The following is an 18,495-nucleotide window of genomic DNA, read 5'->3' as shown; positions in this document are numbered from 1 at the left end:
GTTAAGTAAATATTTTATGCCCAATAATGTTATGGCTTTTGAATGATGCATGCAGGAGAGTTGAAAGGAGGTGAGGCACAGCGCGGAGTAGCACACAGTGCGTGCAGAGTGTGAAGGTGTTTGCGAAGGGAGGCAAAGCAGAACAGAGTGCTCTGGCCAGAGCCTCTCATGCTGCCAGGCTGGCTGTGGGTAGGGACAACCCAGCTGCTGGATTGACTACACTGTTTCGCTGCAGAAAAGTCACAATGAACCTCAAAGGGAGCTGGCTCTGCCCTAGGTAGGTGGTACCAGCCAACATGCTGACCATTGCCTTGGACCAGCCCCAGGGAGCAAGTCACAAGAGGAACCTGCATCCCTCTGACCAAGTCTGCGCCAGAACTCTTGTTCTCAAGAGGCTCTGTGCAGTCAGTGAGGCACATCCAGAACACTCCTAGACCACCAAGATGCTCCAGCAAGGCAAGGCAGCCCTGACTGTGGTGGGCTCTGGCATGCTGGAGCAATGCTGCAGTGAGCAGGAGGGAAGGAGACACAAGAAGACTGGAAAGGAGTTTGGTGTGAGGTCTTTGGCAGCTCAGGGAGGTGTTTCTAAGATGCAGCAGGAGCCTTGCAAAGGCAGGGTACAGGATAGGTTGTCCCAGGGGGCTGTAACAGCCCTCCGGAAGCATTGAAAAATGTGGCTGCCTTGTGGCTTTGTTTGGGAGAGAATCAGCCCTGCAAGGAGGGCATGGGAGCTGGGACCAAGAAGCAAAGAGCTGGAAGGCAGAGGGATTTCCCTGGCCTGTGAGGAAGAGGAGGGCAGGGAAAGCAGGAGGAAGGCCAGGGAGGCTGAGGTGGTGGCTGAGGGGAGGAGAGCAGAGCCAACACAGAGGAGGGATTTTTCTCTGAGCAGAGGAATTCTCCTCCTGGCAGCCAGAAGCACAGGGTGAGCATCTGGCACAAGGTAAGCACAGAAAGAAGTAAAATACCATTAAGTGTAGTAAGAAATGTAGTTAATCAATGAGCTCTGCAGCTGGGGATCAATGGGAGGCAGACACAGCCATTAGCTGAGAAAGCTGAGAAAGAGCCCCACGTTTTGATGGAGTGGTCGATGCTGGGTTTAACCAAGCAGGGTCTCAGGTGGAGAGCAGAGCCAGGCTGAGCCGTGAGACAGGGCTGACCCCAATCCTCAGGGCACAGACCCCCACTGGGGAGCAGGAAGAGAAGCCCAGGTCATGGCCTGATGAAAAGCCTTGTGATGAACCCTGAGGAGCACCCTGGATCAAATACAGCAACAATGTGAGAGGGAATGGGAGAGCTGCTGCCAGAGAAGGAGCTTGAGTCCCTTGTCATCACCCAGGGGCCCCACTCAAGGATCAAGAGCCAAGATATAGCCATAGGCCATTTTTCTTGCGGACCAAAGGCTGTTGTGAGCTCCACATGCTGGTCCTTGCTGTGGGACTCAACCCAGGAGGGTGCAGGGGACTATGGGCATTGTGGGGACATCAGCTGGAGCAGAAGAGCCACGCAAAGCCTTACTCCCACCCATGCTGCTGGGCTGACAGAGCCCAGCACCACCCCACCAGTGAATAGTCTGGGCATGCACAAGAAGTTTGCAGAGGACACAGGTGGGACAGCTGATCCCAACTGACCAAAGGGTTATTGCAGACCACACAATACCACACTCAGTATACAAAGCTCTCCTTGAGCGCTGGGCTGGGTCACTCCCCAAGGGTCAGGACACAGAGCACAAACCAGACAGCGAGGAAGTCACTCTCCCCAGAAGGTGTTGCACCAGACCAGGTAAACAGAGCTGCTGCTGAGTCAGGGCTTGCACAGGCCCCAACCTTGAGAGATGCCCCAGTCCCCCCCTCCCCTGACCCAGTACTCCTGGAGCCCGTCCGGGTGGTGCCGGCACTTGGCTGAGTCACTGCACAAGGGGCTCCATCAGGAGAGTCTTGGTTTTCAACCCAGGAGCACATTCAGCACTTGGGAAGGCAGACAGCCCCAGAGAGTGAGTGGGCACAACCTCCAGGCTGACTCAGCCCTGGCACCGAGATCCTGCCATGCCCCTGTCCCCCAGACTTCATCAAACTCCTGGGTCCTTGAGCCAGCCTGACCCCAGCTCCACGCTCCCTTCATATTCTGACGCAGTCCCCCTCAGTGCTGACCCCTGCTACTCCCCTTCCCACCCTTGCTGGAACTTGATGGCCAGAGCCTGATCTGACCTAAGCCAGGGGAGGGAAGCAGCATTGATCTCCATGCAGGGAGTCTCTGGGGACCAAGCACATGGCTAGTGACTTCTCAAGAGCATCACAGCCTGGGGTTGTGCTCAAGGCAGAGTTTCTGAGTGTGCCTGTGGAGCAAAGCAGTTCTCCCCTGAGGTCACTCTGTTCTACCACTGGGGATGAAAACATAGCCCTGATCCCCCAAGGCTTCTCATGGAGCACAGGACTCGTGCTCCATCCCTAGCCATCACCAGATTCTGTCACCATGGGCTGTACAACACACACTCACGTTACTGTCCCCATTCCCAGATCCTGCAGCCCAACAGCAACAGCTGCCCTGTGATCCAGACACAGGCTGGGGTGTTCCCAGTGTTGTGTCACCTGCTTTCTTCTCAGACTCCATACTGACCATGGGTAGATCTGACCAGCTCAGCCCCCTCCTCACATCTGCCCCCCCCCACACACACACACATATTCCTCTGGACCCACCATGGGTGCACCATCTCCTAGAAGGGAGCAGACAGCACACTGTCCATCCCAGCTGCTTACAGAAAGCCAGACAAACACCCGGGAGGGACCACAACAACATTATCAAGAGGGACCCCACCTTCTCCCCCACCACCTGCCCTTCACAGACAGCCCAACTGAGGGACCCTTGTGCCCCCCACATGCCCCCAGCAGCAGTGTCAGTGGCAGGCAGGGAGCACAGGAGTCCCATCAGCTTCCCACAGCTCTGGGACTCTCAGGAACAGAGGTAGGACCCAAACTCCTGCCTCCCAGTATAGGCAGCCAGGCCCAGGATCTCCCCAGCAGCAACCAAAGCCTATTTTCCAGCCTCCTCACCTCTTTTCCAGGCTTTATGAGCTGCTTGGCTGGAGCACCTTCCTCCCTCCATCTGCCTCAGGGCTAAGGCCAAGTCCAGGGTTGCTCCTGCAGCACACTGTCACTCCTGCTCTTCTCCTGGTTTTGAAGCCATTATCAGTACTTTCTCCACCTGCATTCCAGTTCCTTGGCCATGCCTGGCATAAAACAGCTTGAACACCCATGGAGGGCATCAACTCACCCTGGATGGCAGTGAGTGTGAGCAGTCAGATGTGTGCTCTGCCTTGGAACAACCTCCTCTCCAAGAGCTGCCCTCAGCTACACTCTGCAGGGAGTAGAACAGAGTCTGCTCCACCCATCAACCCCACCTCACTGTCCCAGGTGCACCCAATCTCCATCAGCCCTCACAGACTGTCCTAGGTGCACCCAATCTCCATCAGCCCTCACAGACTGTCCCAGGTGCACCCAATCTCCATCAGCCCCCCACAGACTGTCCTGGGTGCACCCAATCTCCATCAGCCCCCCACAGACTGTCCCAGGTGCACCCAATCTCCATCAGCCCCCACAGACTGTCCCAGGTGCACCCAATCTCCATCAGCCCCCACAGACTGTCCCAGGTGCACCCAGACTCCATCAGCCCCCACAGACTGCCCCAGGTGCACCCAGACTCCATCAGCCCCCACAGACTCCACAGCTCGGTTCAACACTCCCTAGCTCCCCATGGTTTTCCTGGTAGTCACTCCAGGAACCCTCAGCTGCAGAGCTCCTCCTGGTTCTGCTCACCAGAGCAGAATCACATCTTCAACCACAAGGTCTTGGCACTAGATCCTTCACTGCTGATAAGAAGCTTATCTGAGTCCTGGGCAATCATGTGCTGGGAGCCAAGAGGAGCCCTGCAGACATTTACCCTGTGTCTGAGCTGCACCAAGCTGATGCTTAGTGTAAAGAGCAAACCAGGACATCTCCAGCTGCTCTATTCAATGCTCTGCTCCCTCTTCTGCCCACTTCCTCTCTCCCCTTTTTTCCTCCTTCACCCTCTTTCCAACAGGCTGCACATACAACATCTTAACCACCGGGACAATGCAACTGATCTACAGAGCAGAGCTGCTCCAGACAGGCCAGCAGGGTGAGCAGAAGAAAACCATCTACCTGCTTTCTATCAACTCATCCTCTCTGTTAGGTTCAAGTGCACCATCCCAGCCTGCATCAATCCCACCCTCCAAAACCTGGGAGGGGTCTCTCCCTGGGCAGCCTTCTGTAGCTCAGCCCTACTCTTGGAGGTGCAGCCACCCTCCCACCCCCCAAGAGACCACATCAATAACCAATCCATGTGGACACATGTGACAAAGTGTGCCAGCCCTGACTGAAATGTGTGGCACCCCTCAGAAATGTGAGATTTTTATTTTTCCCTTTAAAAATAAGCAATAAAACAGAGAAACCCACCTGGCCCCTACCTGCCTGACCAAACTGTTTCCCCCAGCACAGACCTTGGCAGCTACCCACAGACATTCCCTGTGCAGGGAAGCTGCAGCTCTGCCCAAGGGATGGTGGCACCTCCCTTCTTCCAAAGGCTGGAAACAGGCTGTGTCCCTGCACAGCACACTTCAGACAGGGCTGTTCCAGTGGCAGATGACATCTCTGTGCTCAGGATTTCGATTTTCTAGCCCCTTCCTCTGTCTTTGGTACACAAGCATGAGGACAGCCTCAGCCCCAACATGCCTTTGCAGGCACCATCTTCTCCAATTAGGTGCTGGGCTGACTATGTGTGCCCTCAGGGTGTAGCTCATTGCACATGATTGCTTCCAAGGATGCAGGATAAGTGCTGTCAGCAAGAGGCCTGTGATCTGGAGGGTGCTGAGCAGGGACACAGTGGCCCCGGAGCAGCCCTGGCCCCTCAGGCACATCTGCTGGCAGGAAAGGTGCCTTGGGTGCTGTTAGTGCAACATCAATTGCATCAGCCTTTTTATGGGGAGAGGGCCAGTGGCCCCAGGCAGGGTGGCCAAAGGTGATGTTCTTTACCTGTGCCTCCTGCACCTCAGACACCAAATATCAAGAGAAGACACTCCTGCCATAAAATACTCCCCTGAGATGGGAGCAATGCCTCCAGCCTCTTCACTCCCAGCAGAGTTGATGAACACAATAACTTATCAGGACCTTTCCCTGCACTGTTAGCCACGGCCAGGGACTCACTGACACACCTCACAACTTGCTGAACATTTAGGATTTTCCAGGAGCTTGGTAATCAATAACATCTTTATCATACAAGCACTTTAAACTCTCAGTATCTGGAAAAAGCCTCTGTCCTTGCTGAAAGGACAGTAACATACCCAGGGCAACAAATGCTGATAACAAAATAGTTCCTTGAGTGAAGTGCAGTGCTGCAGCTGGCAGAGAGGGTTCCCAGCCAGCAGCTCCTCTCCTGGGGCTCTCCAGATCCATGGCAGTGACTGGAATGGGCAGACATGACCCCAGCATTGTGACCACTCTGCTCCAGCCTGGCCAAACCCAGAGTGCACAGGCACATCAGCAGCCTCCAGCAGAGCCCAGCACAGCCTCACAGAGCCCAGAGCAGCCCAGCACCCAGCACAGCCCTGCAGAGCCCAGCACACCAAACTGCACAGCCCAGCAGCTCCAAGTCAAAGTGAAAGGTTTCCCCCTGAGCTGCTGTCAGACCCTCCATTAGCCAGAGTAGGGCTCAGAGCAGGCTTGGTCCCACCACGACCTGGCCTCCTTTACTCTGTTTGCAAAGTGCTCAAAGCCACTCTCCTGGCTTGTGTCAGCCATGAGTTCTCTGGTGAGATCATTCCAACCTCTCATAGTGTCCTTGCACAATTATCCCATTTCCAACCTGGGAAACACAAGCACAGGACAAGAGGCAATTGAGATGTTGATGCACCCTGAGGACTTGACTCAGACAGGAGTACTTACGGATGCTCAGGTCTACAAAGAGACTGTCACAGGCCAGGAAGGATGAAACCTGGCATGTGCATGAGACTCATCTGCCCAGCTCAGCCCTGGGGGAGAAATACCAAGAAATAGCCCCAGGCAGGGACAGGGAAACCGGTGGAGAAGGTTCTGCTCAGCAAAGGAGGGGCTGGCTGAGCATTTAGGAAGCAAAGCACGGAGGAATAAATCTGGAACCTGAGCAGAGGGAGAAAGGGAAAGACACAAAGGTTGAGAGTTCAGACCCTGGGGAAGCAAGTCAACCTCTGTTACATAAGTCTACAAAAACCTTAAACTCAGTTTTGCTGAGAAATGAGTCATCAGCAATGATTAAACCTCAGAGAAGTCATAAAAACCTGCAGATATTGATAAAAAGGGATGCTGAGATGGCGAAGCTCAGCAGTGCACTAGCGGGTGAGGGTCACCCGCAGTGAGCAGCAGAGACCAAGCAGTGGAAGCTGTGCTGATGGGACATGGAAGCTTCAGAGTTAGGCTCACCCCCTGGAACAGCTCTGGGGGTTGCTGGCACAGACTGGATCCAGCAAAGAGTCTGTTTCCCAAGCAAGTTAGCTCCACAAAGTCACACTCAAGGACCTCGGGTAAACCCAAGCTCCCTCCTGAGCCTCTGAGCACCTCTCTGGAGGTAGATGAGTGGTTCTGGAAGCAGGGCAAGTTGTCTTTTGAAGCTGAACTGCAGGCACCATAAGCCAGGGGTATGGGAAGGACACACAGCCACGGGTGCAGGGAGCCAGCCCAGGGTGGGTTATGCCAGCTGCTGGGGAGGCTGGTTTCATACAGATTCCCTAGAGAAGTCTCCTGCCTTGTGAACAATTCCTCCCATTCCTGAGTGCTGAAATAACACCTGCTGCCACTGATCTAGCAGGCAGATTTGGTGTTTTCACCCCGAAGGAAATCTCAGATAATCTACTTCAGCTAGGCAAGAAAATAGAAGAGCTCATTCTGATACAGAGTGCTGGCTGAAGCCATGCACCTGATCAGCAACTGCCTGATTAGATAAGAACTGAACTTAGTCCCATCCCACATCTATTAATGTGAGCTCTCTGGGTGACTGGGCTGTTCCCCTTCAAGGGCATGAAGATGTTCACTTTGCTGGGGCTCCTCTTGGCTGCCCTCTCTTTAGCAAGCTGTGTCCCCCTGCAGCAGACGCCCAGCCGCAGCAAAGTCCTCCTGGTCTCCTTTGATGGCTTTCGGTGGAACTACGACCAGGATGTGGACACCCCCAACCTGGATGCTATGGCAGCAGAGGGGGTGAAGGCAAAGTACATGACTCCTGCCTTCATCACCATCACCAGCCCATGCCACTTCACGCTGCTGACCGGTGAGTCCCCGCCAGCCCCAAGCCAGACGGAGGGGCGGCTCAGGGCCGGGTGGGTTTGAGCCTTCTGCATCGGTGTGGTGGGTTGAAAATTCCTCCTCCCAACCATCAAATTGCCAGACTAGCTCAGGTAGAAAGCAAATGGAAGCTGTATTTACAAGCAAAACTCCAATCTAAATAGGAAATGCAATGAGTATGTCTCAAAATATGCACGCATTTATAAGCAACACAAGAACCACCCCCTGGATAAAGCAGGGGGCTACCAACAGCTTCCCCCTCCCTGCTCCCTTCCCTTCCCCTGTACATGGGATGACAGAAGAAAGGAGAAAAGCAGAGAGAGAGCTGTTTGTTAATACTTAGCCACAACAAAGCAATGCAGCCAAGGTCAGCAAAGCCAGCAGAAGACAGAGCTATGAAGGAGTTAGAGAGAGGTAGTGTACAAAACTAACTTTTATGTTAGGTATCTGTCCACTGGGATTATTTAGAACTTATCATTGTTTTCCTTTTCACATCCAACAGTAATTCATTTACATTCTACTACTTTCTGTTCAAGATCTGTGGAAATTTTTCTAGGCACAGCCTAAAACTACTACGATCAGGGAAGGACTCTTAGTCAAGCTGCCATCCAGCCTTGGCCACTCTAGGCTAGAGAGAAGGTAATAGCTGCTGAAAGAGACAGAACTGACCCCCTGGTTATGAAAGGTAAACAGCACCAGATGTCACAGGAGTTACACAGCCACCACCTAGACTATGGTGGGAATTATGTGGAGGCCACCCTGACAGGGTCCATCCCTAAATTCCACTTTAATGTAGACCAGATGATCTCTTTTATGTACAGTTATTCCTACTGCAGGTGGGCTGCAGCTCCAGCTGGGGGCCTGTCCATTGTTCCTGGATGTACAGTGTCTGTAGGTCACCTGATTTCCCAATGGCAATTCTGCTCAGCCCTGTCCTGTTTGGGAGCCTGGAGCCTTCTCTTCTGGTTCACTCTCACAGTGCCCAGGCACCCTTTATGGCTGTGTCTTGAGGCATTTCCTTCTCTATTGTTACAGGACAGCCTGCAGTTCAAGTTCACTTACACTTCCCTATCTACTGGAGTCACAAAACAAATATTAAAGCACAGTTCATGCAGCCTAAGGCTTCATTTACTTTAGTCACTCATGCTAATCTCTGGCACAAATTAGTCTCTCCCTGTGATGTCCTCCCTTCGTTTTTATCAGCAAATCTGCACTATTTATGTTACATAGGTGCCAAACATCAATAGCCTCTAATGTGTGTCTGTATTGCAGTGCTTGCTACAGCACCACACAAATCTACCTACAAAGGCACAAACCCAATACATGATTCCACACAATATTCTCCTAATCCAGATTCCCCAGTAAACCAGAGATCAGGCAAGAGCTGCAGAAAGGGACAGAACTGAAGCTGTGTTTATCAAAGGTAACTAGCACCAAACCAACTCAATGGGCTCCTTTGATAAGATAAATGATTCTTATTTTTTTTTAGACAAGGGAGATGCACTAAATTTAATCTTTCTGGACCTCAGTAATGTATTTGATACAGTGCCACACGGGAAATCATTAGTTAAGATGGAGAAGATGAAGATTAGTACCAAACCTCTGACGTGGGGAAGAGGACAGCAGGTGATGTGAGAGGATATTGTCAGGCTGGAGGGAAGGGAACAAGGGAATTCCTGAAGAATCGATTTTGGAGCCAATCTTATTTAAGATTTTAATTAATAACCTTGGCATAAAAGAGTGGAACATGCTAATGAAATCTGCTGATGGGAAAAGGCAGGGAGGCATCGTCAATAGAGGGATAATGGGGATATTGCACAGGAGTAACTGAGCCTTCTTCAGGACCAGAATAATCAAAATAGCATGAGAGGTAACAGTGCAAGGTGCAAGCCTTTCATTTCCAAGAGGAACTTCTGCTGCACACTCACCTCACAGGGTGTGAGAAACAGGGAAAGTGAAACACCAAAGCAATTAGATAACTGCAGGCTAACAGAGAACCCTGTGTGTGTTGAGCAAGGCAGGAGCAGCCCCAGGCAGCACCAGCACTGGCATGAGGGTGCCTCTGCTTCAGGTCTGGCTGAGACATCAACCATCCCTTGAGAAGAGCATGTATGTCCCCCAGCATCCCTAGACCTGGGATGCCCCACTTTGTGCAAGGTAAGGGGAGAAGGAGTCAAAGTATAAGCACTGGTGAGGCTGCATCACAAAACCTGGGTTCAGTTTTGAGCCCCTCACCCCATGAAGGGCATTGGAGCATGTCCAGAGAATAGCAGTGAAGCCGGTGAAGGGTCTGGAGCACAGGTCTTGTGAAGAGTGGCTGAGAGAGCTGGGGTTGTTTAGCCTGAAGACATGAAGAGTCAGGGGACACCTTATTGCTCTCTGTAACTCCCTGAAAGGAGGTTGTAGAGGGGTGGGGGTCAATCCTTTCAACAAAGTAACAAGTGATAGAACGAGAGGAAATGGCCTCAAGTTGTGCCAAAGGAAGATTAGGTTGGATATTAGGAAGAATGTCTTCACTGAAAGGGTTATCAGGCATTGGAACAGGCTGCCCACGGAGGTGGTGTAGTCCCCAACCCTAGAGGTCCATAGATGCAGTGCTTAGGGATATGGTTTAGCCAAGGACTTTTCAGTGCTGAGCTTATGATTGGACTCAATGTTCTTTAAGGTCTTTTCCAATCTAGGCAATTCTGTGAAAAGGGCTGGGATGGGACACAAGAAGGGGGCAGCAGACAGAAGCTCTCTGCTGACCCAAAGCTGGCCCACTGCCCACTGCAGGGGCAAGGCCCACCGCACTTCATCCACAGCCTGGCTCACTCCTACTTCCTGCATCTTTCCTGACAGGCAGATACCTGGAGAGCCACGGGGTGATTCACAACATGTGGTTCAACACCAGCACAGGACAGAAGCTGCCCTACTACAGCACACAAGGCGTGGACAGCTGGTGGGACAACGGGAGCCTGCCCATCTGGATCACTGCCCAGAGACAGGCAAGTGGCACCTCTTCACATGCAAAGACCCTGTGCATACCCTGCTCAGATGGATCCTGCCTGCAATGTAGGAAAAGTTACAGGCAAGCCACGATCTCTAGTGGCCATGAGCTAACATCCTCGCTGCAAACGACAGGCTAATTAGACCAGCAGGAAAAAAAATGAAATCCCCAGACACTGGCAGGAATAATTATGATCATTCTATTAAAAATAGGGAGGGAAGGGGAAAAAAAAAAGAGAGAGATGCATTTCAGCTTTATTAAGACATTAATAAAACAGGCTATCCTTTTCCTGTTTAAAGAAACTTCAGCTGGTTCCTTCGGGAGCATAGTGAGCTTGGGGGTTTTGAACACTCCAAGGCACAACCCTCATCCAGGACCTTTTGGGTGGCAGAAGCAGAGGCTGGTCCCCTCTACACTAGGGACTGCAGCAAGGCATTCCTAGATCCCAGCAGGCAGCAAGTTTGAATTTGACTTCGAGCCAAGACCCAGGACCTGGCCCAAGATGAATATCTTTGCCTGTCTTTAACCTGCCAGGTTGGCCTCATTGACTTCAGCCTGAGGGTTTCTATGTTTGGAGTCAAACACACCTCAATGTCTTGATGGTCAAAAGCTGGAGAGCCCATGCAAGGTACAAATGAGTCATTGTTCACAAAGTTCTAACTAGTGTTAGTAACACAGTGAGAAAGCCAGCATGCAGGAGTTCTGGGAAGGGCAGTGATTTCAATTAATCACTTTTAATTGGCAATGAGCAAGAAAAACCTCATTAGAGGCAGAGGTAGACATTAGGGGACTGAATGAACTAACCACATTAGTAGGTGGCTGCATTGACAGATGGAGAGATGCTGCAGAGCAAGTTCAGGTGAGTTTATGCAATGTCTCCACTAACAGGGTTTAAAGACAGGCTCAATCTATTTCCCTGGAGGAAAGGCAAAATATCAAGGGGAACAAGTGAACATGAGGCTGGTGGAGCCCATCATCTTCAACTACAACAATGAAACCAACTGGCAAGAGAACATTAACATCACCATGAAGTGGTTCACAGAGCACGACCTCGACTTCATCGCCCTCTACTTCGGTGAGCCGGACTCAACAGGGCACAAGTTTGGCCCCGAGTCCACCCAGAGGAAAACAGTGATCGAGAAGGTGGACAGAACCATTGGTTTCTTGAGACAGCGTATCAGGGAAAGCGGCCTGGAATCAAAACTCAACCTCATCATCACATCTGACCACGGCATGGAGACCGTCATAAAGACCAATGAGATTCATATCAGGAAAGTAGCAAACTTCTCATTCAAAGACATCCAGTTTGAACTCTTAGATTATGGACCGAATGGGCTGCTGCTGCCAAAGGAAGGAAAACTAGAGCATGTGTATTCAGTCCTGAAGAATGCTCACCCAAACTTACATGTGTACAAGAAAGAAGACTTCCCAGAGAGATTCCACTACGCCAACCACCCCCGGATAGCCCCACTGGTGCTGTACGGCGATCCAGGATACGTGATCCATGGGGTAAGATGTGTGCACAGGCATATCTGCCTCTCTCCTCCTGTCCTTCTGGCGTCCCAGTACCTACCTGGCTTTATGCCTTCATGTTGGTTGCTCTCCCTACAAACAGATGGAAATTCCAGCTCTTTGGGGAAAGATATTCTCTGCTGTTCAGATAAAAAAAAAAAAATAGGCTCCAAAAGTTTTGGTGCAGGGCTTACATAAACACAGAGTATTAGCTGCAGGATCATCTCCTGGCCTGGCATTAGGCGAAGACCCAAAGTCAAGGCCAACAGGCAGCTTCCCACTACAAAGCTCCTCAGTACAACAGAATTCAGACCTGCTGACATTTAGGAAGGAAACTTACAAGGTGTCATCGCTTGAGAGCTGTGTTTAGGCAGCGCCTTCCAGCTTCTGCAAAGTTTACCATTACTAGATCAACCTCAAAAAACTCAGAGAAATTAAACAGAATGCAGGGCTGCAGAGCACAGCACAAGAGCCACATGCAGGAGAGCTGGAGGCACTGGTGTTGCTGCTAAGGGCTGGGGCTGGAGGGTTTGGGCACCCACATCTTCTCCCTCTCTCCCTTTCAGAGAATCAAAGTCCAGTTCAACAAAGGTGAACACGGCTTTGACAACGAGGCCATGAACATGAAAACCATCTTCCGTGCTGTGGGGCCGGCCTTCAAGCAGGGGCTGGTGGTTGAGCCCTTTGAAAGCGTCAATGTCTACCCCCTCCTCTGCCATCTGCTGGGCATCACCCCTGAGCCCCACAACGGCTCCCTGGCGATCATGGAGCCCATGCTGAGTGAGTCTGTGGGAGCTGGGCATGGTCCACTATACCGAGCACTAGCACCGGGCACCAGCACCTGTCACTGAGCACTGGCCATGGGCACCGGGCAACAGCACCAGGCACTGTCTGTGGGCATCTGGCACCGGCCATGCTCTGCCGCACTGGGCACCAACATCAGGCACCGGCCACGCTCCGCCCCACCAGGTAGTGGCCGTGCTCTGCCACAGTGGGCGATGCTCTCTCCCACCGGGTACCGCCACCGGGCACTGGCGGTGCTCTGTCACACCGGGTACCGGCACCGGGCTCCGGTCATGCTCCGCCGCACCGGTCACGGGCATGGGATTCCCGCGGGAACAGCGACACCTGGCGGTCGCCACGCGCCTCTCCTCCCGCTCATGCCACCTCCTGGTGGCTTCGGGGGCACCGGCGGGCGTCGTCCGCGGCCCCGTCGCCACATCGAAGCTGCTGTGCCGCCCGCCCTGCAGCACACAGCATCCCCAGTCCCGCTCCGGGTTCCGGTAACCTTAAAGGCATCAGAAATGTCCCTGGCACAAAAGCCCGGCGCCTGACGCCCCCAGGTGGGCAGCAGGAGGTGCTCAGGGTGACGATGTGCCAGCCCGGGCAAGGCAGAGGGAGTGTCTGAGGGTGACAAAGCCCCTAGATGAGAATCCATAGTGTGGCTGCTCGAGGGGATAAGGACAGGCACTGAGCAGACACTGAATTCCTGCTCTCGGCATTCCAGGTACCGGTGATCCTGGCATTCCAGGTACCAGTGATCCTGGCATTCCAGGTACCACTGCTCCTGGCCCTGGAGATTCTGCTGCTCCTGACCCTGCTGCCACGAAGCTGTCGGTGATGCTGGCACTTGCTCTCGTTCTAGGACACTGGGGGGGAATTTATTAAATTCCCCCTATCAGAGGTAACTGCTCTAAGGATATCCAGAAAAACCACTGGAAGTCAAGAATCATGGAGTCATTTTGGTTGAAAAAGACCTTTAAGATCATCAGGTCCATTAACCCAGCACTGCCAGGCCACCACTAAACCATGTCCCTCAGCACCACATCCACATGGCTTTGAGTCCAAGGATGGGGACTCTTCCATTGCCCTCGGCAGCCTGATCCAAGGCTTGACAACACTTTTGGGGAAGAAATTGCTCTTACTGTCCAACCTAAACCTCTCCTGACACCTAAACCTCTCATCCTATTGGTTGTTCCCTGGGGGAAAAGCCTGACCCCCACCTCACCATACCCTCCGTTCAGGGAGTTGTAGAGAATGAGGTCTCCCCTGAGCTTCCTTTTCTCTAGGCTGAACAACCCCAGTTCCCTCAGCTGCTCCTCACAAGACTTGTGCTCTAGACCCTTCAGCAGCTTCATTGCCCTTCTCTAGACACATTCCAATACCTCAACAAAACTGAAAATGCTCTTCTCCAGGCAAGCACATGTCCCACATTCTTGGACTCTTCTAAGTTCCTGAGCTCATTTTAGTCTCTATGGGTTCTCTCCATGCTCTCCACAGGACACAGCAGACCTTTTGCACTTTGAGCAGAGGGACTCTGGACTTGTACTGCCTGGGTCAGTGCTGCCACCATCCAGGCAGGGTACATGCTGGGCTAGAAGGAAGGGCTGGCCATCCCTCCAGCCTGCCTCCTGCCCTTCCTAACCACCTCTCTGCTCACCAGCCCTGTGTACAGCCTGGGCAAGGCAGGAGAGAAGCTGTGTGAGCATCATGAAGGAGAGGTGAATGCTTCATTTCTTGTGGCTCTGCATGTAGCTGCAAGAGAAATAAAGATGTGAGGCTGCCACTTGCCTTCACCAGGTGTAAGTGCCTGGAGAGTCATCAGGGAAAGTCATTTTCAGTGGAGTTTCCTGGCACTGCCAATACAGCACACCCTGAGCCCATAGGCTCCACACACAAGAAGTAACAGCAGTGTTGTGCTTTCCTGGCTGGGCAGCCTTGGAGTTCCAGGCAGCTCTAGCAGAAATGTGTGGTGAGATGAGGAAGGACATAGCTCAAAGAAAACCAGTCCCTGTTTCAGAGAACTGTGCAGAGTTGTCAAAACTCTGATCCACAATCCTGAGTCCCAGTGGGGAGATGCTTCTCCCAAGCTCCAGGATGCACCACTGTGGAAGCTGGCACTGATGTCCAGTCTGACCTTGACAAGGTCACCCTATGTCTACATTACCCCAACTTCCCCATCTGCTCAAGGCAGAGCAACTTAGGGACAGTTAATGCAAGTTGAGGATCTAAAGCAAATAAAAGTATTTGCTCTGAGTACACCAAGAGCCTCCAGTGAACAGTGTTGGACTCTGGGACCAAGTGGACAGCCCTGACACACTGAGACAGATGCTGAGGCCCAGCTTGATTCTGTTGGTCTCAAGACCAGACTGGTTCTACCAACAGCATTGGGACAACCAGCTCTATTCTGACCACCTAGCCTAGAATCCTGGTTGGAGTCCAGGACTGATCCCAAAGACAGTGCTTCCAGCCACTTCCCTGGGTGTCCTCAGCACCACTCTGCTGGCCTTTCTGTCCCTTGTGGCTGCAGACAAAAATGGGAAATTGCACTACACCCCCTGAGCTCAAAACCTGCAAAGAGGACTGGCCCTGGCTGCACTACTCATGAGCCTCAACACATCTGCAGCCCTGATTCAGCTCCTGGGAGCTCTGGGAGAGGGTAATCACCCAGGATGTATTTTTTGAGACAGAGGATGTGGCAGCAGCACAACCAGGATCCTCAGCTCAAAGAAAACCCCCCAGCCCCACAGTCCCCAACCCCAGGGCCATGCACAGCCTGTACCAACTTGTGTCATCCATCTGCTGCCCCCCTCTGCAGTGGAGCTGATGCACCCTGAGTGCAAAGGGCCTCATATGAAGCCAAACTTCTCTCTGCAGAAAGCAGTTCAGGACCCCTCAGCCAGGCTACTGCACAAGGATGGGGAGCAGGACATCCCTCAGTATCCCACACCCTTGCTCCCAGTCCTCCCAGCGTGGTATTAGCATGGCAGCCGCCCCAGACCCCATCCTAGATGCTGAAGTGTCTCTCCCCAACCCTGTGCCTCCTCTCAGGGGCTCGATAAACATCTGTTGCCATAGAGACTCACTCACTGCCTTCCCAGCGTCGGCTTCACCCAACGAGATGAAACAGGAGACGCACGCTCCGCCCGGGAAAACAGGAAGAAAATGTTTGGCTGGAGACCGTGCTGAGGGGTGGGGGTCAGGCCGGCAGCACACAGTGAGCAACAGGGAGGCTCCGAAAGGGGAGCCACACACAAACAGGCTTTAAAATAATAATCACAGTAAGAGTGCACAGGAACTTTCCCAGAGATCCCGTTGGCGACCTTGGGACTTTCTGCACAGGTCAGCACAACCCTGCCCGTGTTTGTAGACAGCAGCAGCCCGCTGGGCTGCGAAGGTAGTGCCGCAGAGATCCCAGCAGCCAAGGCCTGCAGAGCTCATCGCCCAACAGTGCCAGGACCTGCACAGCTATGCCAGGGCCCTCGGGGTGCCCAGCAGTTGGCTGCAGCTGGAGCAAAGCAGGATAATGGCAGGGCTGGTCCTGATCTAGTTTGCAACTCCCAGAGGCATCATGGAGTTTATGGTGACCAACCTCCTGATGGGAATCCTCACCCAGCAGTGGTTCTTTGCCTCAGCTCCTGATTCATAAGGCAGCATTTCAGCGAGACAAATCCCTGTCAGAAAACTCTCCTATGAGGTAGGTACTGCTCTGGCTGGAGAGTGAGCTCTGCCACATCCCTGCAAGGAAGATTTCTAGCCCCTTGAAACTGCAGTTTGCTTTTCTCTGTACCCTGCAGCAGCTGCTTTCACTTGGAGCAGGGCAAAGGGAAAAAAATATTGAAAAGCAACTTTTTTAGTGCAACTGTATCCAAAACACAGAGCATCCTCTGAATTTGGTGCCTCTGAGAAGAGGAGGATCCCCCTTCGTGGCCAGAGACTCAGCCCTGCCTCTCCATCCTCCCCACAGAACCTCTCCCTGAGACCCCTCTCCCCTGCCCTCTCCTCAGCCCAGCTGCTGCTCCCCTGGGTGTTCATCCACCTCCAGGATCTGAGGAGGGCTACAGGAGAGGGGCTTTTCACAAAGGCAGGTACTGACAGGATTGTGGGATACAGCCTTGAAACTGGAAGAAGCTCGATTTAGATTAGACATTAGGAAGAAATTCTTCACCACCACCAGAATGTCGAGGCCCTGGAACAGGTTGCCCAGAGAAGCTGTGGAGGCTCTAGGCTTGGAAGTATTCAAACTCAGGCTGGATGGGTCCTTGAGCAACCTGGTCTAGTGGGAGGGAGGTGTCCCTGCCCATGGCAGGGGCTGGAACTAGGTGATCTTTAAGGTCTCTCCCAACCCAAACCATTCGAGGATTCTATGAAAATCTGCTGGGACTGGCCCAGGCTCATGCTGCAGCTTTCGTCGTCTGGCTCCGCCCCGCCGGTCCCGCAGCAGTACCGGCGGGTGGTCCGGCCGGGTGGTCCGGTGCCCCGGTGCAGTACCGGCAGCTGGCGGGCGGTGGCTCCCGAGCCGCACTCACTGCCCGGTGCACCACCGGGAGAGATCGTTACCGGCGGAGGTGGGGGGCACCGCTGATGATAAAACCCCCTCCGGGTGAATCTCGCTGCCCGCAGTTAGTGGCCGCTCGCCCGGCGCAATGAACTGCTGCCCGCTCCCGGTGTGAAAGGTCTCGGAGTCTCCCACGGAGAATTCGCTTCTCGGTGCTGCCCCGTAACAGCGCAAAGTTGAAGCTCCATCGGGACCTTCCTGTGGCAGCAGCTGAGCCCGGGGTGCACCCTCACACGCAGCACCCATTGCAGCTCTAGCTACACCAGGGTGGATACACGGAGGAAATTTTTCACACTGAGGGTGGTGAGACACTGGCCCAGCTTGCCCAGAGAAGTGAGAGATGCCCCATCCCCGGAAACATTCCAAGTAAAGGTTCCTTCCAACCCAAACTAGTCCATGGTTCTACTCTATGATTCTATGAACATGCAGGTTTCCCCAAGTGATGCCCTGGTGATTCACATCACACACTTCAGTTTTCCAGTCCTTTCCTCCCCTTGGACAGCACAGCCCCGGAATGCAGAGTGCTTCCCAGTCCCAGGTTATGGCTGTGAGGAGGTTTAACGCCACAGGCATGCAGAACTGCGACAGCCTAAAGCCCTCTCTGGCCTTGCTGGCAAATCCAGCACCAGTTTGTGCTGGTGGACACAGCCGCTGGGCTCCACCAAGCACTGCACCTCCCTCCACTCACCCTCCTGTCCCCGAGTAATTCATTCCCCACCACCCCCCTCCGCGGGGCTGGGGGTCACACAGCAGGGAGAGCCCCGCTCTGTATTGCATCCCAATTTGCTATGCATTTCCACACCATTTGCTTCCCTTTCTTTTTCCTGCCCTAGAAAGACGCTTGCTGCCCAGGGGTCCCAACTGCTCCGAGATGGTAACATAACAACAAACATCTCCACACACACCTATTTATTTATGGCAGACACACAGCTTGCAGGAAAATTGCTGCTTCTTGAAAACCAGTCCAGGGGTGGCACGTGTCTCTACAGCTCCTGCACATGGCCATGGCATCCAGATACAACATTCTCTGCGGTCGCCCCATCCTGCTCTGGTGACCCCACCCTGCAAGCTGCAGAGTTCCACACCCAGCTGCACAAATGATATGCAGATCTCTGTGCTTCAATTGGCTGATACCTTGGGAAAACAATCACCATTTGCCCACAACAAACATGGCTACCTTGGCCCAGCTGCTTCCTGGGCTTTCCACAGCTTCATTCTTTTAATGTTACTACACTTGGCACACACCCCCCCCAGAAAACCTTCTCACTATTAACTCTGATCCAGAAAAGCCCAAGGAGGGAAGCATGGAGGGGGCATCCCTGACAACACTCCTT

General features: G+C 53.1%; 2 protein-coding genes across 2 annotated transcripts in view; one reads left to right on the top strand and one right to left on the bottom strand.

The window, feature by feature from the left end:
• Positions 1–18,495, bottom strand: part of RBFOX3 (RNA binding fox-1 homolog 3) — a 189,503-nt gene that overhangs the window by 168,209 nt on the left and 2,799 nt on the right. The window lies entirely within an intron of this gene.
• Positions 7,062–17,253, top strand: ENPP7 (ectonucleotide pyrophosphatase/phosphodiesterase 7). The gene is made up of 7 exons (XM_054171097.1): positions 7,062–7,308; positions 10,164–10,309; positions 11,200–11,820; positions 12,390–12,603; positions 13,403–13,461; positions 15,946–16,000; positions 17,009–17,253. The coding sequence occupies exons 1-7, from the start codon at positions 7,062–7,064 to the stop codon at positions 17,251–17,253; spliced, it is 1,587 nt and encodes a 528-aa protein (XP_054027072.1).

The sequence above is a fragment of the Dryobates pubescens genome, chromosome 20 (genome assembly GCF_014839835.1).
Source record: "Dryobates pubescens isolate bDryPub1 chromosome 20, bDryPub1.pri, whole genome shotgun sequence".
In the NCBI taxonomy this organism is placed as follows: domain Eukaryota; kingdom Metazoa; phylum Chordata; class Aves; order Piciformes; family Picidae; genus Dryobates; species Dryobates pubescens.
The sequence above is the reverse complement of the archived record's forward strand: the minus strand, read 5'-3'. Positions and strand labels throughout refer to the sequence as shown.